Here is a 26,617-nt window from a genome sequence, read left to right as displayed (position 1 = left end):
AAATAAAAACATAACGGTTATTATCTAGTTTGACCTTATTTTGTGGCAACACCGTATCGTTTTCCTGAATTTGGGAATTTTTTTCATGACACTGGTATACTTTTGCGTTACGCATACTTTTGACATTTCGAAAATGTGTCATGTTACGTTTTCGGGTCTCCGATGCTTTCTAAAAATGGATAGGCCATTGCTTAAAAATGATAGCAAAAAGCATTTGCTACGACTTAAATGCCTGCTAAACAGTTACTGACACTTAATTCCATCTCTATTATTAGTTCGATTCCTCTGCACTGCTACCACCGGCAACCGTCAGCGCCAAAATAGCGAAAATCATATAGGCACAAAAACCACAGTTTATAGCCTGACTATATATAGACGTCAGTGAGGTTCTTGGTCTATGGTTTTTTTTTAATACAATGCAAGAATTTTTTTAACACAACGCCAGACACAATACAAGGAGTTTTTATTAAATATGCCAAATGACAGACGTCCACATGACAATTATTACAATGTATTGACAACTGCTATAATGAGCATAATAAATAGAATACATTTAAAGAGATATTTACCAAATATATTTGTATGGAACGTCAAACATTTGTCACAATGTATGCCGAAGGCTTACGGTTCGGTAGAGGTGTATCGCACGCATATGCTAAACGGTGTGAGGGTGGCCGCGGCGCAGTCGCTCGGAGCCCAGCTTAGTGCATGTACTATTATGTTCCAGGTATACCATAACTTTAGTAACAACGCGGTAGTTAGGCTTATATAGTTTAACAGTGGGAGACGCCAGGAACAGTGTAGACAGACGTCAATTCGAAGTAATTCTGCTTACAGTCTGATGAGTGTGTTCTGGAGTCCTAATTTTAGTCCTCTTTCCACCGTTTTCTTATAAAGAAAGACTGAGACGGAGAAGTGGATTGAATGGAGGAAGGGATGCATGCATAAGGGGAAATATTGTCTTTCTGTGCGTCTAGCGTGCTTATGGTAACAGCGTAATAGAAATAGAGTATAACTTCTAAGTTGCACTTTAGGTGGGGTCCCGCCTCGAACGCGACAACCAGGTGGGCGCGAGTCATTTCGTGCGCGCGATGTCTGGTTGTTCGGGGCACGCGTATTCTCTGGTGGGTAAGGCACGCGTGCTGCAGCAGCGCGGCTGCTACCTCACCTGCTCCAGCGACCGCCAAACCATAGCCTTTACTCTGCGCTGCCCGTTGCCACACTTCCACGACCTCAAGTACTTCCTCATAGATACCGCCACCAGGTAACATAAATATATTGCAAGTATATCCATTATAAAGTCTGCAGAACAATTCGTTTGAGTAGTTTAGTAACACAACATTTCCAATAGATGGCGGTTTACTTTAAGTTATCTTACCAACATTTTGCTAAACACTCGTAACAAACTGATATTATGTAAGAATGGTATTTTTACTATTCCACATAATGAACGAAATTCAATATTGTTTCACAAAAACTATAAAATGATTATTTGTTAGCAATTATGTGTAATAAATTATGACATTTTTAAACAGTAATTTCAACTCCACGGTCAGCGGCGCCGTGGCTTAGTTGGTTAAAGCGCCTGTCTAGTAAACAGGAGATCGCGAGTTCGAATCTCGCCGGGGCCTAGTTTCGAAACTAACTTTTTGTTATTTTTACAAACTAATTTCTTTAATGTTTAACATTCCTTTATATTTGTAATAAAATTCAATGAAAAACATAGAAGTTTGTATCATAAATTTAAAGTTTCACACTTCCTAAATTTATTGCATCCATAAATGACATTGTCAACCCGTGCGATATTATTTCTGATTTCTGAATTTGGCTATTCATATAAATTTTTCGATTAAATACGTTGCTACACTTATAAGCCGGAAATATCATTCACACTATATATTTATATTTTCTTTCAAATAAGTCTACATCTCAGATGCTGTTTCCACGAATGGGAGGTAACCGACATAAAACCTTTCATAAAAGACAACTTGCTGCGTATGGGCTGTGAGCAACGCGCTGTGGACCTGGTGCAGAAGGCATTCTGGGCTGGCCCTCTGCATCAGTCCATATTCTGCGACGAGGTCAGGGTCGATAGTATGAGCTCCGCTAACCTCAAGGACTTTGTGACTAACTTCACGCCGAGCAACTGCACCGTCACCAGCTGCGGCATACCATTCGAGGATACCCTCAAGTTGGCTGAGAGTCTTCATCTACAGTGTGTGCATGTTGGTGCTTTTTATATATTTTAAACTTAAATTCCAATACGTTGTACTTTAGTGGATGTTTATTGAGGTTATCCTTTTTTAAGGATCTATTAACGCTAAGTTAATTCTTATTCGTTGTCCCTAGGACGTATGCTGTGAGCAAGAGCACATGTTCTCATTCCCCCGCGGCGGTTACGAGTGCCACGACCTCGGCTCCGGCAGTGACACTTGCGTAGCAGCCGCGCTGCTCGGCTGCGGCACACAGGACTTGTGGTCACAACCATATTTACTAAGCGCCTACCCATTTATAATAGCAATTCTCAAGATTTTTGTTAAATATAAACCATTCTTGCGATGCAAATACAAAGTTAAAAGACATGACAATTTACATAATTATTTAAAAACACTGAATGTTAACTTTACAGTTGCCTCATGAAGCACTCGATTCTTGCGGTCACTTGGGACATGCTTTTCTCTCAGTTGCGTGAGCGCGCGCTGGATCGCATCGTGCGCGACAAGACGCCGCTCGGCTGCCAGACCGACGAGCTCTATACCACGTATAAGCCCTTCAGCATCTCTTATATGGAGACTGGTATATTTGGTAAGCGAATAATATGTGTCTACAAACTCAAAGCACATTCTAATGATGATTAAACCTGGATGTGCGAATTTAATTGTTCCAATTTGTTTATCAGGAGTACTGGCAAAAAGTCATTCTTCTAATATCAATAAAGTGGCAAACACGGCAGCGCAACTATTGGCCAACGTGGACAAACTTAGTGTCGAACATATCGCCTGCGGCAAGAAACGACTTAGTAACACTAAATAAATATTTAAACTGTAAACTATTTCAAATTTCACAAGAACACGTATTAGAGGATGAAATATATGCTTAATTTTCAGAATTAAATCTCGCTTTAAATGAAGAAAACTGTGTCAATGTCTCTGAAAGTCTCGGGCTCCAAATGGCTAGTAAAATACATATTGACGGTCCGTTGAATGCTTATTGCGTTATAGATTCCATTCCCAATGAAGAGGTGTTACAGCTGGCTAAAGATATTGTAAGCAGAAGTAAGTGTGCCCAATTTAATCTAATTAAATAATGCATTTATATTTTACGTTAAAAATGTTCCTCCTTATTTTTATTCGTGAATCGTAGTTCTTAAAGATTAACAACCTACTTTAAGAAAGTCTAATAGTAATAGTTTATAATTTGGTCATTTAATTAATAATGTCATCTTATTGCGAAGATTGATGCAAAGTTTTCAATCGTTTAAAATATTGTGATTATTTCAGAAAGTGACATGGCTTTTGCAATTGTTGGTGATGTCGATGCGGTCTCTCAGAATGAATTATATGACAACGTACGCTGAATGCTTTTGAAAATGAAATAAATGTAGATGTTGGATTTTATTTTAATTCTTTCCTACAGTTTAAATCTTAAAGATGTACAACATATTTTTGATCTAAATCCAAAAACTAGATTTTTATGATTCAATCAGTTTTACTTTAGCAAGCTAAAATGTCACAATACCAAGGCAGGCAAAAATACAAGGTAAGTATCGTATCGAAAATGCAAACGCACGGGTAGAAGTTACAATAATACATTTTTATGATCTGTTAAAAATTATATAGTCTGGATTAGCCAAAGAACCTGCAACATTGAAGATTTTTTGTCGTTGTCATATGCATGTCACTGTCATTCTTGATTCTTGATTTAGATTTGAAATTTTTCTATTCTGTTGAAATATTAGTTTGTAAATAAACTAAATAATAAAATATGTTTAATAATTCTTCTTAGAATGTAAGCTACAGTAGTTAAAAAACAGAACAAAATGAATTCTTTGCACACAACTGTAAAATGTAAGGAGGAGCATCTTTAAGGTTATGTATGGATATGACTTTATGTAATTGATAACTTTAAATATTTCAGATTTAAGGCGCATAAATATAGCGACCGCTTTAAATACCTTAAAAGAATGTAAAAACCCACCTAAATATGTTACAAAAGAAGGCATTTTTAACAACTGCAAAAGTATTACATTCAGTCCACGAAGTATTGGATTTGAGATAGAAGATAAGCCAAATATAAGCCGCGTAAAACAAGATCCAGTGTCATACATCCCTATAATAAATCCTCGTTCCATCTTACCTATTATTGACACTAATTGGCGCAAAGATGAGATTGGCTTACCTGCTATTCAACAAGAGGAAAAGCAGGCAGTTCGTCTCATCGTCATAAGGCGCAAGAAAATGAAGAAACACCAAAGGAACAAGCTTTGGAAAAGAATGAGGCACCGTTGGGCTCGGGTTAGTATCAAAGGATGTGCTACATTTATATTATTTCCTTGATTGTTTATTTTCAATGTTTATGAACAACATTTAAATTAGTTTTGTAATCTCTTAAAAAATCTTTACCTTTATGTCAAAGCGACATGAGTATAATTGCTTAACATAATTGACCTTAAAACAGCTATTAGCTTTTGAAGTTATTGAATTTATCTCATAGTGAAACTGACCAATATTACAGGTCAAGAAGCGCAGACGTCAAATCAAAGAGAAGATCTTCCAGAATGAACTGTTGGCGATGGTGAAAGCGGCTAATGAGTTCTCTGCGGAGCAGTATGTGGCCAGCAAGATAGAGCGCGCCAACCACACTCCACTGCCTACACGTTGGAGACACAAGCGTCTGCCAGCTTTCATTATACGACAGCTACTCGGAATTGATAAGAAAATTAACTACAAACACACTGATGTCTACAAAGCTTAGAATATATTATAATCTTAAAAAACTAACACATTTTCTTGCATTTTATAGTTTCACTATTCTTAAAAATGTGAGCAATGATGTAAAACATTTCTGTTAGTAGAGAAATATAGAGTGAAATTATTAAGTTCTTTTTTTAATTTAAAAATCAAAATAATTTCTATAAATAATTTCTTGCGAGGATTTCGGGATTGTTGAGTTATTTTGTAAATTCATGTAAAATAACGCCATCTATGGAAAATTAAACTGCACAACTCTTACGTCAGTACGAACTTAGGTAGGCTCAGTAGTACTCTATAGACATAAGAGATGGCGCTGTACCTATTCAATGTAATCATGAAAACATTTTCTGTATTTTCGTACGTGTTTGTTTTCATAACGATTTGTGGCACATTGCCAATTCAAATTACATAGGACTAGGTGTATTATACAAAATTAAAATAAAGGTCCACTATTTTGTATTCAAGTTGAATTTTAGTTGGAGTATTAACCGTGGGTTTTTAAGACCTCTATTTTGGGTATAGATAATGACGGGGATGATGTAATATATTTTATACATAGATTTTATTGTCAGAAACAAAATCATACAAATTATTGTAGTACCGTTATTCGGTTAGACAAACTCGACCAGACTATTTTATATCCCTTGAGTTATGGATATAAAGTCATCTAGACATTTTTCTTAGGGCATTGATTTTAGTTATAAAACTTCCAGTGGTTTAAGCTCAAGGCCGCCACAAAGTTTACAATATAAACGCGCGATGTCATTACGATAATAACAAAGATGGAACTAGATAATTTATAGCAAACTAGTTGTCGCCCGCGATTCCGTCTGCGCGAAATTGAAAACAAATTTAATAAGTAGTCTACGTGTTCCAGACTGTTATACATCTGTGTCAAATTTCTTCAAGATCTGATGAGCCGTTCCGGAGATACCTTTAAACAAACATCCATCCATGTAAACATTCGCATTTATAATATTAGTAAGATTTAATTTATCAAGATGAGCAATGGCTTTATTATAGTAGCATTTTTACGTTAAGCTATGTTATCTATCTATCTATCTATCTATGCGGTGAGCTACATATATCAATTAGTATTATTGTAAAATCAGACATGCGCCATTTTGATAATGAATTAACATACACGTGTAAAATTATATGTTCAGAATATAAAAGCGAGTGTCAGTGGAGATGTTCTTGCTTAGCATATGTATAGGCTTTTATATATATTTTTATATAACATTATATATAAATTAAAATTACATCTGGAGCCAAACTAGTCTCGGAAGTTGTTCTGCTAAGACGTCGATCTTAAGGTAATACATAATTATTAGTAACGAACATTGGGATAATTTTATTTTAAATTCATGTTTATTTCTTTATAAATATCACACACAAAAAAGGTTTGACTATATTAAAGCTAGTTTTTAATCATTTAATTGAATATTACTTTAAATCTAGAAAAAAAATTAACATTATAAGAAAATTATTGCGTTTTTGAACCAAATAAAGATTTATAAAGTCTTCAACAAGTAAATTCTTTTATTGTTAAAATGGGTATACTTTTTTATGTTAAATTAATTACTTTTTTAAACATTGGTAAAAAAAAAACTTTATTACACGGCTTTGTATACTTGTCAATATTTATATTTCATTGATGAATTAAAAAAGTAGCAAATTATACGTTTTTTTGTTAGATGTTGGCGAGTTTGCTAGTTAGCTTAGTCGTCCTGGCTTTGTTCTGGGTGTTCAAGCAATGGCAGGACACGAGGAACTTCTGGGCCAAGAGGCAAGTGCCTCATCTGCCTCCGCACCCAATAGTCGGCAGCCTCACATTCATGATGAAGATGAATCCGGTTAGTATAATAATACCAAGTAATTTAAGTTCCTCCTACTTTACAATATGTGTAATAAACTTACTGAAAAAAGATCTTAATTAGGAAAGAAAAATATATTTAAAACATCGAAAAAAAACCAACGCCCTTTTATTCCAACTTGCTTGCATTGCCAACGTAGATAAATTTAATTTATTTATTTATTTATTTATTTATTGGAAGACCAACAGCCATTTTTACAAATTAAGTACAACAATAGTTAGTAAACATATAGCCAATTATAGGTCCTCGCCGATAGTGGCATTTTACACAAATGTTTTAGCGCGAACAGATATTATACATTAACAAGAGTCAAAAAGCACAAAAAGAATTACAAGATTACAAAAAGAAAAGCTTGATTAGTTTAATTATGTTTGTTCTTTAGTTTATTACTTTGTTCTTGACGAAAAATTTCCGATAAAAAGCCTGCTTAATAGAATTACTTGTAGAATTAAATATATCTAAGGTGGAACTTTTAGAGTGATTGTTAACAAAGAAGCCAGCTCGTAACATAAATGAATTTTGTCGATAGTTAGAAAATGCCATAGGAAGATGAATAGGAGTGTGATGGCGTGCTGATTTCTTTGGTACATTAAACGATATTTTAGAGAGAAGAGAGGGACAGTCAATACTACCGTTTATAATATTTAACATAAATATTATATCTGCCACTTCGCGTCGAACAACAAGAGGGAGAATATGAAATTTACCGCATAAATTTAGGTAATCTTGAGAGCGAAAATTATAATTTAGCCGGAAGCATAAATACTTAATGAATTTTTTCTGTATGTTTTCAATCCTAGAGATGTATATGTTATACCGCGGGTTCCACACTTGACTGGCGTACTCGAGTATGCTGCGTACGTAACTACAGTACAATATTTTGTAGGTTTTCGCTTCCTTGAAGCTGTGTGACGCACGCATTACGAATCCTAGTGCCTTATATGCTTTAGATATAATGGTATCTATATGATTATCAAAGAATAATTTGTGGTCGTGGATAACACCCAAATCTCTGACCTGGAGACATCTTTCCAGCCTCGTCTGTTTAATTGTATAATCGAATGCGATCGGGTTAGTTTTCCTGCCGTATGTTACAACCAAACACTTCGAGGGGTTTAAGTCTAATTTATTTTGAATGCAGTAGTTGCTGAGACGATTTAAGTCTGACTGCAGCGCGACAGCGTCATCAGAATTAGAAATATAAGTAAATATCTTCATATCGTCTGCAAAGCATAGTACCTGTGAATGATGGAAACATTTATCTATGTCGTTTACAACGATAAGGAACAACAGAGGCCCGAGCAAGGAGCCCTGCGCTATTCCGCTAGGCAATGGTATCCAACTAGATATATAGTTATTTATGACAACGGCCTGTGATCGATTGGATATGTACGAGGAAAACCATCTAAGGAGGTCTCCCCGTATGCCCATCAGTTGTAGCTTGTACAGCAACACCCCATGGTCAATTCGATCGAAGCACTTGCTATAATCTGTGTAAACGACATCGACTTGCTTCCCTTTGTCCATCGCGTCAGTTATGAAGTCGTTAAGCATAACGAGATTGGAGGTGGTCGACCGACCTCGAAGAAACCCATGCTGGACGTGACTAAATGAGTGTTTTATGGCCGCGTATAGCTGATTGTATATAACCTTTTCCAGCACTTTAGCAAGTATGCACAATTTAGAGACTGGTCTATAATTGGTCACATCAGTTCTCGGACCTTTTTTATGAATAGGTGTAACGTATGCACGTTTCCATATTGACGGGACGGTACACATGGACAAGGATTTTTGGAATAATACGGTAACAGGGATAGATAATGTTTCGGCACAGTTGACCAGAAATAGGGGGGGCAAGTGGTCCGGTCCGGCGGATTTAGTATTATCTAACGATTTTAGGTATTTCTTTATCTCGTCGTGGTGTACGTCGATGGTACCGATATCTGACAACGGATCGCACGCAATGTTTTGGTGACGCATATCTAAACATGCTTGTGGATCATGAGAGTAAGTTGAGCTAAAGTAATTCGAAAACAAGTTGCATATTTCGACGCCATCCGATGCCACTAAGTCGCCGTAGTTGACCAAACCGGGAATTCCTGTTAGAGTTTTTTTCGTTTTAACGTATGTCCAAAAGTATTTGGGGTTATTCTTAATAGACTCCTCCGCAGTTTTGATATAATTCTCATAACATTCTTTCTCTAATTTCTTAACCCTATCCCTGAGTAGCCTATACGTCTCAAGGTCGGACCTATTGTTATATTTTTTAAATTTCATGAAGTATTTGTGTTTTTCCTTAATAGATCTTTTAAGTGCCGAAGTGTAATGAGCAGGGCATGATTTACTTTCGTGTACTATAGTCTTGGGAATATGTTTGTCTATTAACTTATTAATAATTGAGTAAAAACAGTTGACGCATTCGTCAACGTCAGTTGAGGAAAGTTCGATATCCCAGTTTATGTTCGAAATTTCTTCATTTATTATGTCATATTTTCCCTTATTGAATTGATATTTGACTCTTGGGGCAATCTTTAATATAGGGATTTCAACGGTCGGCAAGTAACAAATAATAGCCTTGTGATGAGGGTCGATGGGAACTAAAGGTTCGTCACACTCCGCGACCTTAACAAATTTATTGGCTAAGACGAGGTCTAATAGTCTACCATGCAAGTTGTGTACGTGGTTGTACTGGGCGAGGCCTAGCGCGCTCAACGTGTCGAGCAGGGCGCACTCGTCCGCACCGTTTCCGTGGCCAGAATAATATACTTATAATTATTATACTTCTAATATTTGCGATGTAAACCCAAGAAATCCCCTGCTAAAGTTACATGTCTATGTTTTTGGACAAACATACAAACGTTGATTCAAAGGACGTCGATTTTAATTATATTTGTACTAACATTTGTGCATTCCTAAGGGAGTGTGGATGCGGGAGTTGTACGATCGTTTCCGTGCACCGTACGTGGGCGTGTGGTGGTTGTGGCGGCCAGCGCTGGTCGTGCAAGACCCGGAGATAGCGCGTCGTATCCTCGTCAAAGACGCGCACATCTTCAAGGACCGCTACCTCTCCGGCGGGAAGAGAGACATCATTGGCTCTATGAATCTCTTCACCATGAAGGTTCGTTTGGTGTATAAATTTTGGAGAAGATTCCTAGTTTTAGTAGTTATAATATTTGCTAAACTGTTCAACTAACATTGTCGTTTTGTTATGTATGTTAATTATATAAAAAAACGTGTTTAGCAAATAATGCTGAATATCCTTTAAATGTTATTTGTTGTAGATTTTAGAAACTGAACGTTATTTACTTAACACTGTAGTAAATTAAATATTGTGTTCAAACATGTCATCTAGACATCTAAATTGTTTAAACTAGCTGTCGTACGCGACTCCGCGTAGTATAAAAACTCAATAAGTAGCTTATGTATTCTTCCAAATGATGTTCTACATCTAAACCAAATTTCCGCGTGATCCATGCAATCGTTGTGGAAATATTTTCTAACAAACATCCATCCATCCAAACATTCGCATTAGAAATAATATTAGTGAGATAACGCGAGATCGTTTGTACCTCATTTGAATATAATTTGCATAACATAATAATTTCCTCTTAACACGATACAACTATTTCTATTATAATATTATTATGGTAACGCGCACAGAGCCCGCTGTGGGGGACGCTACGACGTCGCCTGACCCCGGTGTTCACATCAGCCAAGCTGAGGAGTCAGCAGAGGCACTTCATTGATAAAACCCAGCAACTCATGCAGAGGATCAAAATGGACATGGACAAGGAGAAACGTGTCAACTTGAGAGTAAGCAGGTTTTTATTATTAAAATTTTAAAGATTGTGTTTCGGTGAACCCTCTGGGGTCCACGGAAGGTTTTTGGCGGTGTACAATGGCGGGTAATAAAGTATAGAGTTACAAGTTGAAGAAATATAAAAGCGTGGGAATGCGTGGGTGGTTTGGTTTAGATGGTGTACTCGGACTACACGACGGACGTGGTGGGTCAGACGTCGTTCGGTGTGGCGAGTGACTCAACGCTGAGTGGTCGCGGCCCGCTGCGCGCAGTCACCCTCGACTTCATGGAGTTCAGCTGGTGGCGCGGCCTCGCCTGGGCCAGCATATTCTTCTATCCCGATATCATTGGTATATTCGGGTGAGACTTTTAAACCTCTGTTCCACTACGGCAGCTAGGCACGTCACTGCTGTTTCTATGAGCTCGTTATAAAGATTCAAACTTTATGATAGTCCCTTCTTAGTTCTCATGTTTATAGGTTTGGACGGTACTATACCATTTTAGCTGCGACCGTGACTGTTTGTAGCTTGGCAGTCGTGTTTGAGTGGTACGACTAGTCGTTTAGTGGAAAACATCTATTTACTTACCTAATATTTGAATTTGTATAACTGGTTTCGCAATAGTCGAGCATGTACGAATACTTTGAATTCTTTTATTTCAATCACATTAATTTTATATCAGTACATAATTGAATTCGAAACTCTGCGCGAGGACTCCTTTCTAATGTAGGTAATAATTTATTTTGATCGTATTTTGCTTTGTAGATGTTTTTATTTTTAGATTAAACGACCGGTTTATGCACTTGCTTGTTTACCGTTTTTTCATTGCATCGTTTATAATGTTAGATCATTAAATTAAGCATAGTTTATTTATGTTACATTAAGTTTTTTGTTCGTTTCAAACTGCTTCACTAAATCGCTTATTAACAACCGAGAGGTTCTTTAAGGTTAATGAAGTAGGAGCAATGTACGAGGGATGAATTATCGGTGCAGTTGATGACGTCACATGTTCCAGGTTCACATTTTTCCCGAAGGCGGCGACAGATTACTTCAAGCAGGTATACAGTCAGATAGTGCGCCAGCGCGGGGGGTATGCAGCACCCGCTCAGGGGGGAGACCTCTTCGACGCGCTGCGCAAGATAAAGCAGGAGAGCGACAACAATGGAGAAGGTGTTACCTTGAGCCGCTAACATATTTGAAAAGCCCTATACTTGAACCTTTGCTACCTAAAAATTTGTATCTTGGATTTCTAAATTATGCTGGTAAAAAATTAGTTGAAAATCTGTGTAACATCGGTCGAGCGGGTCGTGCGAGCTGCCGCTGCGACCTCCACCACAGTTATATTGACATCGTTGTATACCACTAGATATCGGTGACGACGTGCTGGTGGCGCAGGCGGCCATCTTCTTGCAGGGGGGTTTCGACACGACTGCCTCGGCGATGGCGTTTGCCACATACGAGTTGGCGCATCTGCCTCATGTCCAGGTATCACATCGACAACTTACTTAGGTAAATTAGTGACTCTCAAAATGGTTTATTTCCTTCTGTATAGTAATGTTAATGTTTCAGGACAAATTGTATGATGAGATCATGGAGATTAAACAAAACATGGGCGAAGGTGAGCTGGACATGGACAAGCTGCAGGCCGCCAAGTATCTCGAATGCGTTATTAAAGGTGACTACTTTTTGTACTTTCAACAATGTGAAACAAACGACACCATCATTTTAACACTTTGAGTAACATTCCAGAGGCTCTGAGGAAGTATCCGCCGATGGGTTGGCTGGACAGAATCGCTTCGGTGGATTACGAGGTGGACGACAAGCTGACCATCCCCGCGGGCACCCCCGTCTACGTGAACGCCATCGGCATGCACTACGACCCCCTCCACTTCCCCGACCCAAACCTCTTCGACCCTGACCGCTTCCTGCCGGAGAACGAGAACAATATCAAACCTTTCACTTATTTCCCTTTCGGTGAAGGTCCCAGGGTTTGTATCGGTAAGTTGACACTGAGAAAGCAATTGAACTTTAACTAAATCGCCTGTTCCTTTTGGGTGGTGTGAGTTCAACTTGGAGATCTTCTTGTGGTCACTACTACTCACTTTTGATCACTTATTTACGGAACCTCGCTTTTGTTCACCTTTTTTATGGTACGAAAGTAAACCCAATAATGTTATGTTGTCAGGACGTAGATTCGCGATGCAGAACATGGTCCACATGCTCTCCAACATAGTTCTGAACTACAAGGTGGTGCCGACCCCCCTCGGGCCGCCGCACACAGACATACCCATTGAGAAGAAGGGCTTGTTCCTCTTCCCAGGTGAAAATCTGTACGTACAATTTGTACCGAGAGATGTTTGAGTAAATGTGATTAACTACAATTTTTTCATATTTAACACAACTGACACCCTTTAGTTTCAACGAGGCCTTATTTATCATTTAACAATTGTTAATGAGGAATTATATATTTTTTTTGTTTATGCAGTTAAGTTTTTGGTGATCGTTTATATGACATTTTTTTTCTTGAGTTACTTATTGTTTTTTTTTAGGTTAACAGATTACAAAACTATTTACCAATTACGTATTTATTATTTTTAGCTTTTCACGAAGTAAATAAATACTTGTCTTTGACAAAATAATCAAACTTATGAAGTAATATTAACTTTATTTTGAATTATGATGATATTAATTTCGGAGAAATATAACAAAGGGACAATATTTTAATACTAGAAAATAGACAATAAAAAAATCTTATATTTTTTAATTTTTTGATGAAAAATACTTATTTTTACCGGATTGATTTATTTTCCTAATTAAATTAAATTTAATTAAAGTTAAACAGACTAAAAGTATAATTGTTTATAAGAAAATGAACGCACAAGGAGACTGCCAAATGATAAAAATGCCGTTATACAATTTTAAGAAGAATTTATTAACAACTATTAAAAGCTGCTGTTCTAGACTTGAACATTGTGTATATTTTCTCTCCCGGCGAAACAAACATCCCATTCTTTTCGATGTCAATATCTGCGGCCAGTTTGCCGTTTGGTGTTGGCAGGATCTTATAGTTGATAATGACGTGACTCAGCGCCGTCAAGAAAGTCTGCTCACCGAAGCGACGTCCTGGGAATTCAGTGAAAAGATCCAGGTTATAGTATAATATAAATTAATTTTAGACGTTTGTTACACTGTTTTGTAAGTTATTTTAAATTTCAACCAAACTTTAACGTTTAGCATTAAAATTTTATTGAAACTTATTCCCTTTCCATGTATCCTCTCATCTGGAAAGTACACTTCCACTTCCCATCCTTTCCTTATAAGAAAAAAGGTGGGAAGGGAAAGAGGACTAAATGAGGCCTCCGGGACGCACACTCATCAGACTGTAGTTGAAATTGCTTCCACTTCACGCCTGTCTTCTGTGTGGTCGTGGTATATCACCGGGCGAGCCGGGACAATTCGTGCGAAGATGTTAAAGCAGGTTCTCCCACAGTCGTTAAGATGGGGTGATATTCATTTATCAGGCAAAAAATGATGTGAACTAAATTAAATGAATTATTTTCATTACCTATACACATTCTTGGTCCTTCACCGAAAGGTATATAAGTAAAAGGCGGTATTTTCTTTTCGTTTTCTGGCAGAAATCTATCTGGATTGAACTGCGTGGGCTCGGGATATATGTTAGGGTCGTAGTGCAGGCCTAGACCGTTGACGTAGACAGGTGTGCCAGCGGGGATCGTCAACTTGTCGTCGACTTTGTAGTCAGTAGCCGCGACTCGGTCCAACCATCCCATTGACATATATTTTCTGAACGTTTCTATAATTATGTAAACATTATTCTATTAGTATAAATAGAACACTGTAGAGTGCGGAAGACGCTTTTTCCATAGGTCCAATTGATAGGTTTAAGAAATTGGACAATTGATAGTTGCTTTCGGAGTTATAAATATTGTTATTATGACCATTAAAATATGGTTAATTACCTTTCATAACACATTGCATTAGTGTTAATTCATTAAGTGAGTTTGGATCAAGATCTTTGTTCCCGTTTCTTTTCTTAACTTCACAAACTTCATTATAAAGTTTCTCCTGAAATATAATTTTCATCATTTTAATGTTCGTATTTAATATCATTTTAATGCACTCTTTTTAAACACATTCTTATACAATATCGAGCTGTTATATTATTGACGACATTAACCAATGTGAAATATTTATCAATACCAATTTTAATTTTAAAATGTAAATAAAATACTTATGTAGTTCTATTTAATGTGTGAATGGGGTGGTAAGTTATCTTACTTGTAGTTGTGGAAGGAATGCAAGTTCGTAAGTACAGAAGGAAAGTGTAGATGCCACTGTGTCAAAGCCGCCTTGCAGGAATATCGCTGCTTGCGCAATCAATGTATCTTCGGGGATTTCTGCCACAAATGAAGAGGTTTCTTTTACAACGAAGAAATAATTATAATCATAATCATTGTAGTTGTCACGTAATTCTATCATAAAGTCAGATTTTAGCTTTTAAAGTTAAATATACCTCAACAACAATCTGAGTCTTGAATGTTATCTGTATTTTATATAATAATTATCTTCTTAAGCTTGTTAAAAATAACATACTGATTAGATACCTTTATCTTCTTTTTCATAGTCTTGTTTTATCTTGCGCAGCACATCTATGAGGTCCTTGTTCTCAGATGTGTCACCGTTGTATCCGCCGCGCTGAGTGATGATTTTGTGGTACACCTTCCTAAAGTAGGCCACCGTACTCTTCGGGAACATGGAAAATCTGAAATACATATTTTGGAAAAGATAGATTCGCGTTATCTTTGATATATATTTGTAACAACGATCTATATTAGTATGTAAGTAAGAAAATAGATTTTAGTCTCCAAACAAAATACTCAAGGATATTCCACCCGTAAGTATATAAAAGTTCTTGTTACATGCAAGCTTGAGCTCAATTACACCTGACCACAACATCAGAAACATGTTTTCTCTAACCGATGTAAGGAATAAAGTATGTAAGACTTACCCAAATACATCCACCATTTCTGGGAAGAAGAATATGCAGGCCCAGCCGATGCCGCGAAGCGCGCTGTACTTCATAAAGTCTTTTGTGACTGTCCGCAAGGCGCTCTGCCCCGTTATCGTCGCGTCGCTGTCTACTCCGAACGATGTGGTGCCGATCACATCGGTCGAGAAGTCCGTGTACATTAACTGTTGGGATACCACTTAGTAAACACCCAGTAAGACTAGTTGTGGTGAGAAAAATGTAATTGCTTCAACTTATGTTTTATTTTTAAACCGGTACATACTTTGACATCCACTCGACCGTTGTTCTCCATATCATTGTGGATGCGCTGCATGAGCTGCTTGCTCTTGAGGGTCATAAAGGCCTGCAGGTGCCGCAGACGCGACGCCGTGAACATCACCGTGAGACGTCGCCGCATCTCAGACCACGTCGGATCCTGCCACAATTGGATTTTTTTAGATTTTTTGGCTGATTTAAAGGCTGTAAAATTATTTTAAGAAAAAACATAATTCGTCTCTCATCTCATTAAATAGATTTGGGTTCTATTGAATTTTCAAAAGGTAAATTGGGGATGAAAATTATAATTAAACTGTCGTTTATTAACCTTCTGAAGGCAAGAATAGAATTTTTCAGATCAAAAAAAAATTGTCTCGTAACTTTTATAGCTAATTAACTGTAGGTAAATACTGCGTTTGTTAATCCAAAATTATCTAGAAATCATTCATTCTAGAAACTGCATCTTATGAAAGGTTTAAACAACTATTTGCAGACTAACATTAACAGTGAATATATTCCGTCCTCCGATTGGGTCTTTGGTCCCGGAGCTGAGGAACCTGTCTCTGAAGACGGCGGAGTCCTTGACGAGGATCCTACGGGCGATTTCCGGGGAGTTAACGAGGAGTGCCGGTCGCCAGAACAGCCACAGTCCGAGATAAGGTGTGGGCACACGCCCGTACAAATCCCGCATCCAGAGACCCTGGTAACCAATGTATGTACATTTAGACTCTATAAATTTACTTAATATGTAAACTAGCTGTCGCCCGCGACTCCGTTCGCGCGTTTCTACATCTATGCCAAATTTCATCAAGATCCGTTGAGCCGATCCGGCCTTCAAACAAACATCCATCCATCTAAACAATTGCATTTATAATATTAATAAGAAAGAATAGGAATAGTATAGTAACATAATAGTGGAATAAGGGCAATTATTTTGCTAAGCAATTTCCTTTAATTGTTATTTTTAAACATCGTAAGAGTTAATATAAATGCACCGACGGGTCATACATAATTGCAATCTGCATATCAAACGTATAATCTTGATGTAGTGTATTGTTGTGCTATCAGAGGACAACTGCATCATAAGATATATATTAATTCTATAATTCGGGAATCATAAATATTGATGTACATAAAGATATTACATAAAATATCATATCATATTCTATTTATATAGAAAATGCAATAAGAATATATACAGTTATCCTAACTATGCTAATATTATAAATTCGAAAATAACTCTGTCTGGTGTTCCCCCTCAAACTACTGAACCGTTTAAATAAAATTTGGTACACTGATAACTTAGAGCCCGAGGAAGGAGATAGGCTACTTTTTAATGCGACACAAGGGTTATAAGTTGAAAGTGGGTATGCAAAATCGTATGGAACTATCGTCATTTTTACAATTATAAGCTTGAAATTTATCTTTTTTGACTGTTAATTAGAGATAAATAAATATGACATGTTCCTATCATTTTCACTGTCAAGGGTGCAAAATAATAATAAGGAATATAGGATGAAAGCAGTTACGATTTTTAAACTCACCGCATTTTGTTTCTGCAAGAAAGTCAAGCTTCCTAGAACAGGATGCGGAGGTAAGTACGGCACGCCCAGGTCAGCCCAGTACCGTCTCACCCGCTGCCATCGTACTCCAAGCCATGTTAGAAGCAGCACTAATATTATCGTAAATAGAACTAACATCTGGAATTATATAAAAATAAACATCGTTAGTTAGAGGGACAAAAGACCAAGAATGATTTTACATTGATTTTTTTACTTTACTATGTTGGTAATACACATGATTGTCCCTCGTTACCCTTCAAAAGGTGACCCTCATTATAAAATTTATTCTGAGCGTAGAAATTTGAGTAAGCCTTTGTATCGTTATAAAAGTGACCAGATAAAAAAAAGGTTTAAAAATAAACGCGCAATACTATTGTTAGGAAGAAAATCCGAAAATGTGCCAGTGTATTGACTCAACACTAGCCTTACCAAAATGTCCACGTTTATGTCCCCTCGCTATTCATTCCGACTCTGGACTTTGTAACGAAAGCACGTCATTTGCGACATAGGATTCTAACTAATACTGTCCAAAAGTAAATACATTCTGAATAAGAAAAATATCGACAAATAAGAAAAAAAATGAAGATGTCTTGGAGTCACTTAATAGTAGCTTTTACCCACTCAGGACTCAGTCCGCGCAGAATAATAAAAAACTTAAGTAGCCCGTTCTACCAGACTATGTTCTACGTATATGCCAAATATCATCGAGATCCATTAAGCCGTTCTGGAGGCACCTTCAAACAAACATCCATCTCTAAACATTCTCATTTATAACATTAGTAAGATATAAAATACTTACATTTGCAATGTAGTCCTGTTTAATTCTTCCGTAACTAATTTCCTGTCTAAACAAATGTCGTAATGAAATATTAATGCAAACATTTTTGTATAAATATTTATATCAACTGTTACGTAATACAATTTATTGCTGTTATCAGTTTTTATCTAAGGATTGTTTTTACAATACGAGACCAAATCAACGTCCGTGGCTTAATTATCTGAATGTAGTAATTTGTTATGTTTTTTAAAATTAAGACAACGGCCAGCAATTGCTGAGGCATTCCCAGAGGAACGAAAGGCAAAAGTCACCACACGATAAGATATCATTTTGATCGTTCAATGTTGAGGCTACAGTATACACAGGATGTTGTAAATTTTGCAAAACGAAGTAATATATTCTATTTTTAATTTACTTTTGAATATTTAAGCTGTACCGTAGTCCGCGAGGTTTCCGGTACAAATTATGGACATAAAACAAACGCAAAAATCCCGCGTGTTATAAAAACCTGTGGAATGAATTATGGCGGACGAGTTTCAAAGTTTTAATGAAATTTTTGTTTGCCTCAGAACATTATTCTAGAAGCTTGTTCTATTAAATATTTTTTTTTGCATTACTTTCGAATATGTTTTATTTTTAATACGAATGAGAAGGCGAATCTGCAGCTATTATTTAATTATAAATTTTTAACTTCCATTGAAATCTGTAGTACAAGTAATTAAGAATGTACTTTTGGCAATAAACAAGTCTAAAAAAAGTGATAAGAACGGAAGATTGTCGTACAATTGACATATTAGACATATTAATTTAATAGCTATTTCGTGATCACTACATTACTCCATAACAACAAATAAATAAATAAACAAAGGCCCTTTCTGCACAATGTAACGTAAATATTCAAACCTAGGCGATTTTAGTCGCTATACGACTAACGCAATAAAATGTCGTAGGGAGTAGTCGCTATGTCTGTACTGACCGTATAGATGATTCGCGTCGACAACTCAACGCTGTGTGTGCGGAGCGCGCAATGCGATACTCGCGACGCGATTTACGTTGTCTTGTGTACGATGAGCCCCACTATATGTACATTCATGATTATTCATGGAGACAAAAATGTTGTCGTCTCCGACAATACGTCAGCGACTTTTGCTGTATACGAAGCCCTATGTCATTGTATTGCTTAAGTCGCTTAATAAACGTGACAAAGCGTAGAAGACACATAGACTTGACGTATTCATATTTAGTAAAGTCGAAGACTCTCAGTAATCTATCTTATTTAACGCTTTACGTTGTTCCTATTTTCAGATGTTTCTGCTTCTGTTAACGCTTGCTGTATTGCTGTTGCTGGTGTGGGTTTACGTTCGTTGGTGTAAAGTAAGACGTTACTGGGCAGACCGAGGTGTGCCCTTCGCTCCACCAAATCCACTGCTCGGGAATTTGACGTTTTTACAGCGTTATAATTCGGTTAGTTACTAAGACTCTTTACTGTTTATTATTACATTGAGATTATAGTAACGAACAAAAATTTACAATGTTTTATAGTATTTTTATATTGATGAAAAGGGATGAAAAGGGATAAAAAGGAAATGAAAGAAAGAGGAATAATTTTGTATTACTCCTGGCTTGACTTCCTTTCCTAAAAGTTTCCGTTTAATGCAGAGTCTTTTGTCTAGGTTGCTTAGTTATTATAATGTGCGCAGGGGATATGGATGAGGAACTTGTACCAAAGTTACCGCAGCCCGTATGTGGGCATCTGGCTGTTCTGGCGGCCGGCGCTGGTCGTCAATAGTGTGGATATCGGCCGACGCATACTGGTCAGCGACGCAGCATTCTTTAGGGACCGCTTCGTAACTTCGGGAGATTCTGATCCTATCGGGAAATATAATCTATTCACTGTGAAGGTAACTTCATTTAAAATACTCTACTAATTAATACTGAAACCGGGACTCACCGTAAAACCTTAGCATTAGCTTTATACGCCTTATTGTGTTACTTCATTATCTTCTTTTAGGAACCAGTTTGGTCATCCCTTAGACGTCGCCTGACGCCTGTGTTCACCGCGGCCAAGCTGCGCAGCGTGCACGACTTCGTTACGGTGAAGACCCAGGAGCTCATGCAGAGAATTCAAAATGATATGACAGAGAATCAATGTTTCAATCTTAGAGTAAGATAATTAGAGTTATAAGCTGACGACCGCGAGACAACGAATCTTAATCATGACTCTTTTCATAGAGATTGCAAGAGTTTACTTGTTGTTATTGTAGAAAGCATTCACGGATTACACGACGGATGTGATCGGCGGCGTATCGCTGGGTTTCGTGGGGGAGGCGACGCTGTCGGGTCGCGGCCCTCTGCGCACCGTCACCCAGCAGTTCATGGACTATGACTTTTTCCGTGGCGTCAGCTGGGTACTGTTGTTCTTCTGGCCCTCGTGGGCTAATTTCTTCGGGTAAGAAAATCTAAACTGAAAGTGTTTGCTTGACTTGAAGGTTTTCTAGGAGTTTGATTATGGAAGTTTTGGCTACCTATAGACGTTTATTTCTTAACCATTAGAGTGAAATATCATTTAACACTTACAATCCAATTGATGGTCCATGATGAATCATGTCATAGCAACATACATACATGATAAATTATAGTTCTTTTCGTGATATTTTGTCGTATGATGATAAATCCTAAGTGTGAAGGGAATATGATAATTGGTGCACAAATGTCTGATGTTATGTAACAGCATATATTTTCCCTTGCAGATTAACCGCATTCCCTAAAAATTCCATAGACATATTGACGCGAGTGTACCAGACCGCACTGGTGCAGCGCGGGGGCTATGAGACCGAAGTGAAGGAGACCAGAGACCTGCTCGATGCTCTCATAAAGATCAAACAGGACTGCGCCAGAGACAATGAAGGTTCAATAAAATACAATAGTTTATCTTTTAACTTTTTATTGCTTCGAAGAAATTCACAAAATAACTACAATATGAGTTTAGATGTATTGTTTACTGTTGCTAACTATTTTAAGATCTTTTTAGGTGATCTAAGATTCTTCTTTTAACTTTATGGGTCTTCTTCATTATTACAGATATGCCAGATGAAAAATTGCTAGCCCACGCGGCGGTGTTCGTGCAGGGTGGGTTTGATACCACCGCCAGTATTCTCAGCTGGTGCATCTACGAACTTGCATTCCGTACGGAAATACAGGTATCATAAAAGAGGACATTTTATTCCATAAATATCTCTTCAAAGTTTAGGTTATTTTGGTACCGAAGTATTGTCATATTTAGAAGGCGTATTCAATTTTTTTCAATTCTTAGATTTTAATTTTATTAGATTCAGGGATCACAACTATTTGTATAATGTGTATTCCAGGACAACATGTACATGGAACTTGTCGATTTACAAAAAGATAAGGAAGAACTGAAAGATATTGATCTCGGTAGTCTATCTAACTTGAGTTACTTGAACGCTGTTATAGACGGTACGTTTGTTTATACTGTTAACATAGTATTTTATATCAATTTTGGAGAACATAGTATTATAATTTTAGGTTAAAGTACATAGCTGGTATTTACTAAAGAATATTGAATGTATTCTACCAGAAACATTGAGAAAGTACGTCGTCATGGGATGGATAGACCGCGTCGCGAATCGCGACTATCAGATAGACGAGCATCTGACGGTACCGGCCGGTACCCCGGTCTATGTGAACGCGGCGGGCATCCAGAGCGATCCGGACATTTACCCGGAGCCGGACAAGTTCTGGCCGGAACGTTTCCTTGAATGTGATGTCAATAGAAGCGCTACGCCCGTCTGGACCTTCGGTGAAGGGCCTAGGAGTTGTATTGGTAAATGTTTAAACTTTAAAGAACACATTACAATTCAATATCATTACGAAAGTGTTAATATTAAACATGATTAGGGCATTTATTACTCATATCCTTAGATGTAATTATTTGCAGGTCGCCGGTTCGCATTAATTAACCTCCGTTGTGCCGTGGCGTACATGGTGGTGACGTACAAGTTCCGTCCCCTGGCCGCAACACCTTCCCCTTCCCGCGTGCAGGTGGAGAGACACAGTCTCTTCTACGCGCCAGGGGAACCTCTACTTATTGACTTCGAACCCCGAAAGTAGCTTTCGCTTAGGTAACCTTGGGGCCTTATAACTTCCAAAGCAACAGTTACCTAAACTTAATACTTGGTCATTGTTTTAAACTCTATTAGTGCTTTCTGCGGACAATGATCCAGTTGTGCTGAAATGAAGTCTATCCAATCTAAATTAGATTTTTTTATTAACCGCAACAAACTGCGCAATATTTGATTTTAAAGGGAAAACAAAAAATACATAAAAATTAAGTATTGACTTAAAGAGTATTTGTGGACATTCCTCCATTGTATTATATTTGATTGAAAATTCTACCACTTATAAAAAATACACAAAAAAAACAACAACTTTGAATAGAAATCTCTTCCAATGAAACTGTTTTGAGTCAAATATTATAGTTTATATCCATAAAGTCAATTATACAGTTAATAAAGTTAGTTTGTAAACTGCCTTCATAACCTAAATGCTCATTGAACACGATATTGACATAACTTTTAATGGACATTCAGAAACTTGCCAGACTACAGCGTTACAGATTACAATAAAACTATTGTTTGGAAATTTAACTGGAGCAAGTAGCATCATTATATAGAAGTATATAAGTAGCTTATATACATCTTCGACATATTCTATTTTGAAACAAAAAGATTAAAAATCAATCAAAACAGTATGTTATTATAACTCATGTTGTTTATAAAAAAATCCTTTAAATAAATTCTGGAATTTTTATAATAAATGCGGAACCACTGAAGTGAGTAGCGATTGTTTCGTAGACGTTGCTACGAGTACGTGGGCGTAGGTCAGAGGTCGTAGACAAGGTCGCAGGCAGGGGGTTGTTTACTACGAATACTTCAAGGGAACAAACATCGTTAAGTAAAGGAAGTTCGCATTTGCCCCTTCCTGTCATTAAGATCGTCGACTCTACAAAGCTTTGTACCTTTTTGTGCTATTTTTTGAAGAAATGTGGCCTTTGTGAAATGTGACATAAGATAAAGTCACAATGAAATTCGACTGCCGAACTTTTATTAAAATGTTAAAACTTGTCTTTGTTTTATTTTTAAGAGAATAAAAGGGATGAAAAAATACATTTTAATATCGAAAGTAAGACATAGAAAATGACTAGATACATGGGAGTGCTTTAAGACAAAAAATTATGGATTTAGTTAAAAAATTAAAAAGTGTTAATTTTGAATGAAAACATTTAATTAAAACAGATTGACTTATCCTGCGGTCTCCTATTTATCTTAAGTTCCTTGAATGTTATTCTAGTCTTTGAAATATTCAGTATTTAACTACTAAACCTCGGTTTTTATTCGTAGCTAAAATCAAATATAAAACATTTCTCAACATTACGCAGACAAATCGTTTCAATTCCGAGCGAAAAATGACACGATTTTCTTAATAAATTACTGGAGTTTTATTCAGCGCAAATAGATTTTCTTTACAAAATCTCTGGGATACTTATTGCATAAACTTTTGAAAAGATACTCTCTTATCAATATAAATTGTGACAGGATTGTTTTTTTTTTGTTTTGACATTGTGATATTTTCAGAGTTCAGGCATTTTATAGGATTAAAAAAGCACATAAGTGTTAATTTAACTTTAAACTTTCATGGTTTTATTATTATACTGTTCGTTAGATCGTAACATGCTCAAACAGCTCAATCGTGGTAAGAATCCCGTGTCTTACGAACATTATAAGTGTCAAGTAGGTAATTTTTTTTTGAAATGTTGTAAATATTTAGGACATAATAATTTGAAATGTTTATCAAATATTTTATGAATTAAATCATAATAAATGTTCAAAGAGCAAACTGTTAATAAAATCCGTGAAAAGCTCTACAAAGGCCCTCAATCGCCTAATTGTAGAGAGGAAATTAAACACTTATATTTCAAGTACAAAGGTTTTTGCCGCTCAAGGAGTAAAGCTCTTCAAAGTGAAAAACCATCGTTTTCTAAGTAATTGTGCTTACTCTTGTCAAATATCTTCTATTTCTTGTCTTCATTTTAATACTTAAAAATAAATAACTAATTTGATTGTTTTTATTTCAACATTGTTTTCATTGCTATTATTATTGACAAGGCGTAAGTAGTAAATTGGACAAGACAAGTCATTACAAGTTTTTTTTTAATTCAGTAATGTAATTTTTATGTGAATTGTTGTATCCAATAAATTTCAATGATCATTTTGTTTTTTCTATTTAATGTCGTCGTTCAGAACTGTTCCATTTCCGTTGTAAATATATCAAACAGAACAAAAACATCGTTAGCAACAGGAAACTGCACTAGGCTTCTTCCGGTTCTCCTCTACTAAATATACTATGTATTGTATGTGCTTAAAGCTACTACATAATATACTATAATGCATTTTGTGGTTTAATATAGTAGTATAATATAATTCTCAATAATAATAATATTTTATGGCAAGCGATGGCAAATGAGTAAGCTAGAGTTAAAAGGTAGGAGATGCATTACCTTGCTACTTCCTCTCCCCAGCTAAATCTTTTTTTCCCTTTCCGTCCTTTACTTATTAGACAATGATATAGTGGAAGAGGACTAAAACTTGGCCTAATTTAAGTTGTAACGAATTCGATTTGGTCGACGTAGATCTTTGAGAAAATCAGCTGTTGTATCGACAACGACGATGTCAATAGACAATTATCTCGAAAGCCAAAACCAATCAGAGTTCGTCAGACTGATGGGAATGCAGATTTTGAAGCATTCAAGTTGTTCGTTGCTGATAAAGAGCTCGTAGGCAATGATTGCATTTTCCTATTTCGTAATCAAAATTTATTAAAAAATACTTATAGTTTGTTTATTTATTTATTTTATAAAACGGTTAAAATATAAAATGAGATAAAATTAATTTAGCGAGCGAGCTAACTGGATGTAGTTCTTGTTCATTTAATCGCCTCTTTTCATTTGAAATTCGTTCGATGCTTAACCCCGTTCCGGAATTAATTAAAATTCAAATAAATGAAATACGCCTCCAAGTCGCTTTTAATAAATGCCCTGAATGTCTGTAGTCCGCTCTTATTTCTCAACATTTATTTTTCTCGAGTAGTTTTATTTACCAGCTATCTCTAAATTAAAACTTTTAAGTCTCTACCCTTTTACATAACCAAGGTTGTTACTTATCTGATTATGTGAATAACTAATAGGTAATTCAAGAAAATAAATTATACTATTAACCTGATTATAAAACTTATGTCAATATTTTTTTCAATTCTATTCTAACATTACTTCTAAGAAAACATTCATCAAGCATAGGTAGAGCATAGTCTGGAAGAACATAGAGGTTACCGTTGATCACGGAAATCCTGCGGGGTAATGTAAAATCAAATAACATATAACTAGGGTCAACAAATCATTATCAAATGTTGGCGATTGCATTCAACTGCGCCATACAAATGCACCACGTTATACGTCGCGTCATACGCCGCGTCGTGCTCACTCTGACAGATTTACAGGCTCCATCAGCTCTGACAGAGACGCGCAATGAATATTGATGAGAGAATACTGGTCACCAGCCTAGTACACCGACATAAGTACAAATGAAACCGTTTCATACGTTACAATGGTTTATTATGATTATTTTACGTAAATTTTACCACTAATATAGTAATTCTTATGTTCTAACAGATATGGTTTTTGTTTTTCAAATAAATAAGGATATATTTGGTACAGGATTTGGATAGTAAGAAGCCAAAGTATTGTGACAGGCAATTTTGACACAAATTTATTTACTAGCTTTTGTAAAAACTAAATTAGTTGCCTATATATTCTTTCAGGTGATGCTCTGCTTCTATGCCGAATTTCAGCGAGATCCATGCAGCCGTTCTGGAGATCCATCCATCCATCCAAACAATTAAGATAAGTTTAATTTATTTTAAAATTATAAAATAGCGAAGTATTTTTGAAAAACTTTCAAGAAGTGATTTGAACTTTCAAGGGTTTAATCAATTATAAGAATATTTTACTTCAAACTTTGGTTCAACCAAAGAACTTATTCATGCGACAACAAATTTATAAAATCTCTTCACTTTACTTTTGCATAAAGTTCCACATAAATATTAAAAAATGCATGTTATAAATATTGTTTTTACTTACTAAAGAAACTAATTAATATGTATAATATTTTAAGGTAAAAAAGTATATTTCTTTTGGCATTGCAACGTGGAGTTTAACAAAATAAAATGAGTAAAATATAAGGAATATCCCA

General features: G+C 36.3%; 6 protein-coding genes and 1 non-coding gene across 8 annotated transcripts; 6 read left to right on the top strand and 1 right to left on the bottom strand.

Annotated features, from left to right (window-relative positions):
• Positions 1–481: 481 nt before the first annotated feature.
• On the top strand, positions 482–3,617 carry LOC106122426 (cytochrome b-c1 complex subunit 2, mitochondrial). The gene is made up of 8 exons (XM_013318374.1): positions 482–727; positions 1,035–1,264; positions 1,934–2,225; positions 2,350–2,477; positions 2,630–2,805; positions 2,900–3,019; positions 3,108–3,275; positions 3,501–3,617. The coding sequence occupies exons 1-8, from the start codon at positions 530–532 to the stop codon at positions 3,575–3,577; spliced, it is 1,389 nt and encodes a 462-aa protein (XP_013173828.1). The 5' UTR covers positions 482–529; the 3' UTR covers positions 3,578–3,617.
• Positions 1,558–1,631, top strand: TRNAT-AGU (transfer RNA threonine (anticodon AGU)). Its single transcript has one exon. It is a non-coding gene; the product is annotated as a tRNA-Thr (tRNA).
• A 287-nt stretch (positions 3,618–3,904) lies between the features above and the next one.
• On the top strand, positions 3,905–5,098 carry LOC106122396 (uncharacterized). Its single transcript, XM_013318341.1, has 3 exons — positions 3,905–4,067; positions 4,138–4,514; positions 4,735–5,098. The coding sequence occupies exons 1-3, from the start codon at positions 4,040–4,042 to the stop codon at positions 4,972–4,974; spliced, it is 645 nt and encodes a 214-aa protein (XP_013173795.1). The 5' UTR covers positions 3,905–4,039; the 3' UTR covers positions 4,975–5,098.
• Positions 5,099–6,152: 1,054 nt separating this feature from the next.
• On the top strand, positions 6,153–13,132 carry LOC106122559 (cytochrome P450 6k1-like). Its single transcript, XM_013318602.1, has 10 exons — positions 6,153–6,289; positions 6,671–6,829; positions 9,768–9,968; positions 10,511–10,663; positions 10,825–11,009; positions 11,664–11,818; positions 12,015–12,133; positions 12,218–12,323; positions 12,398–12,646; positions 12,834–13,132. The coding sequence occupies exons 2-10, from the start codon at positions 6,671–6,673 to the stop codon at positions 13,007–13,009; spliced, it is 1,503 nt and encodes a 500-aa protein (XP_013174056.1). The 5' UTR covers positions 6,153–6,289; the 3' UTR covers positions 13,010–13,132.
• A 381-nt stretch (positions 13,133–13,513) lies between these two features.
• On the bottom strand, positions 13,514–18,415 carry LOC106122393 (cytochrome P450 6k1-like). The gene is made up of 10 exons (XM_013318339.1): positions 18,315–18,415; positions 17,498–17,653; positions 16,453–16,653; positions 15,961–16,113; positions 15,678–15,862; positions 15,274–15,431; positions 14,948–15,066; positions 14,629–14,734; positions 14,214–14,462; positions 13,514–13,771 (listed from the first exon to the last, which is right to left on the bottom strand). The coding sequence occupies exons 2-10, from the start codon at positions 17,651–17,653 to the stop codon at positions 13,581–13,583; spliced, it is 1,518 nt and encodes a 505-aa protein (XP_013173793.1). The 5' UTR covers positions 18,315–18,415; the 3' UTR covers positions 13,514–13,580.
• An 813-nt stretch (positions 18,416–19,228) lies between these two features.
• On the top strand, positions 19,229–20,518 carry LOC106122431 (cytochrome P450 6k1-like). Of its 2 annotated transcripts, XM_013318381.1 has the most exons (4): positions 19,229–19,355; positions 19,599–19,757; positions 19,994–20,194; positions 20,305–20,518. In XM_013318381.1, the coding sequence occupies exons 2-4, from the start codon at positions 19,599–19,601 to the stop codon at positions 20,464–20,466; spliced, it is 522 nt and encodes a 173-aa protein (XP_013173835.1). In that variant the 5' UTR covers positions 19,229–19,355; the 3' UTR covers positions 20,467–20,518. The 2 variants fall into 2 exon arrangements, with proteins under 2 accessions (XP_013173835.1, XP_013173834.1); XM_013318380.1 differs by lacking the exon at positions 19,229–19,355 and having other exon boundaries at positions 19,501–19,757.
• A 39-nt stretch (positions 20,519–20,557) lies between these two features.
• On the top strand, positions 20,558–22,567 carry LOC106122430 (probable cytochrome P450 6w1). The gene is made up of 5 exons (XM_013318379.1): positions 20,558–20,742; positions 21,044–21,201; positions 21,375–21,493; positions 21,662–21,770; positions 22,252–22,567. The coding sequence occupies exons 1-5, from the start codon at positions 20,669–20,671 to the stop codon at positions 22,422–22,424; spliced, it is 633 nt and encodes a 210-aa protein (XP_013173833.1). The 5' UTR covers positions 20,558–20,668; the 3' UTR covers positions 22,425–22,567.
• The last annotated feature ends 4,050 nt before the right edge of the window (positions 22,568–26,617 follow it).

Source organism: Papilio xuthus, unplaced genomic scaffold (genome assembly GCF_000836235.2).
Source record: "Papilio xuthus unplaced genomic scaffold, Pxut_1.1 DF826923.1, whole genome shotgun sequence".
Lineage (NCBI taxonomy): Eukaryota > Metazoa > Arthropoda > Insecta > Lepidoptera > Papilionidae > Papilio > Papilio xuthus.
This window is presented reverse-complemented; position numbering and strand designations above follow the sequence as displayed.

What these genes read in the sequence shown, in the direction of transcription:
- LOC106122430 (XM_013318379.1), top strand. Translation starts at nt 20,669, where the DNA reads ATGGACTATGACTTTTTCCGTGGCGTCAGCTGGGTACTGTTGTTCTTC. An exon ending in TCGTGGGCTAATTTCTTCGG is followed by an intron (nt 20,743 to 21,043) that starts GTAAGAAAATCT and finishes TTTCCCTTGCAG; the next exon opens with ATTAACCGCATTCCCTAAAA. An exon ending in CTTGAACGCTGTTATAGACG is followed by an intron (nt 21,771 to 22,251) that starts GTACGTTTGTTT and finishes AATTATTTGCAG; the next exon opens with GTCGCCGGTTCGCATTAATT.
- LOC106122396 (XM_013318341.1), top strand. Translation starts at nt 4,040, where the DNA reads ATGAATTCTTTGCACACAACTGTAAAAT. An exon ending in TTTGCACACAACTGTAAAAT is followed by an intron (nt 4,068 to 4,137) that starts GTAAGGAGGAGC and finishes TAAATATTTCAG; the next exon opens with ATTTAAGGCGCATAAATATA. An exon ending in TGAGGCACCGTTGGGCTCGG is followed by an intron (nt 4,515 to 4,734) that starts GTTAGTATCAAA and finishes CCAATATTACAG; the next exon opens with GTCAAGAAGCGCAGACGTCA.
- LOC106122426 (XM_013318374.1), top strand. Translation starts at nt 530, where the DNA reads ATGAGCATAATAAATAGAATACATTTAAAGAGATATTTACCAAATATA. An exon ending in CTCATAGATACCGCCACCAG is followed by an intron (nt 1,265 to 1,933) that starts GTAACATAAATA and finishes TCTACATCTCAG; the next exon opens with ATGCTGTTTCCACGAATGGG. An exon ending in TATGGAGACTGGTATATTTG is followed by an intron (nt 2,806 to 2,899) that starts GTAAGCGAATAA and finishes TTTGTTTATCAG; the next exon opens with GAGTACTGGCAAAAAGTCAT.
- LOC106122559 (XM_013318602.1), top strand. Translation starts at nt 6,671, where the DNA reads ATGTTGGCGAGTTTGCTAGTTAGCTTAGTCGTCCTGGCTTTGTTCTGG. An exon ending in TCATGATGAAGATGAATCCG is followed by an intron (nt 6,830 to 9,767) that starts GTTAGTATAATA and finishes TGCATTCCTAAG; the next exon opens with GGAGTGTGGATGCGGGAGTT. An exon ending in GAGCGACAACAATGGAGAAG is followed by an intron (nt 11,819 to 12,014) that starts GTGTTACCTTGA and finishes GTATACCACTAG; the next exon opens with ATATCGGTGACGACGTGCTG.
- LOC106122393 (XM_013318339.1), bottom strand. Translation starts at nt 17,653, where the DNA reads ATGTTAGTTCTATTTACGATAATATTAGTGCTGCTTCTAACATGGCTT. An exon ending in CTATGAAAAAGAAGATAAAG is followed by an intron (nt 15,067 to 15,273) that starts GTATCTAATCAG and finishes CATTTGTGGCAG; the next exon opens with AAATCCCCGAAGATACATTG. An exon ending in AATGCAATGTGTTATGAAAG is followed by an intron (nt 14,463 to 14,628) that starts GTAATTAACCAT and finishes ACATAATTATAG; the next exon opens with AAACGTTCAGAAAATATATG.
- LOC106122431 (XM_013318381.1), top strand. Translation starts at nt 19,599, where the DNA reads ATGTTTCTGCTTCTGTTAACGCTTGCTGTATTGCTGTTGCTGGTGTGG. An exon ending in TTTTACAGCGTTATAATTCG is followed by an intron (nt 19,758 to 19,993) that starts GTTAGTTACTAA and finishes TAATGTGCGCAG; the next exon opens with GGGATATGGATGAGGAACTT. An exon ending in ATAATCTATTCACTGTGAAG is followed by an intron (nt 20,195 to 20,304) that starts GTAACTTCATTT and finishes ATCTTCTTTTAG; the next exon opens with GAACCAGTTTGGTCATCCCT.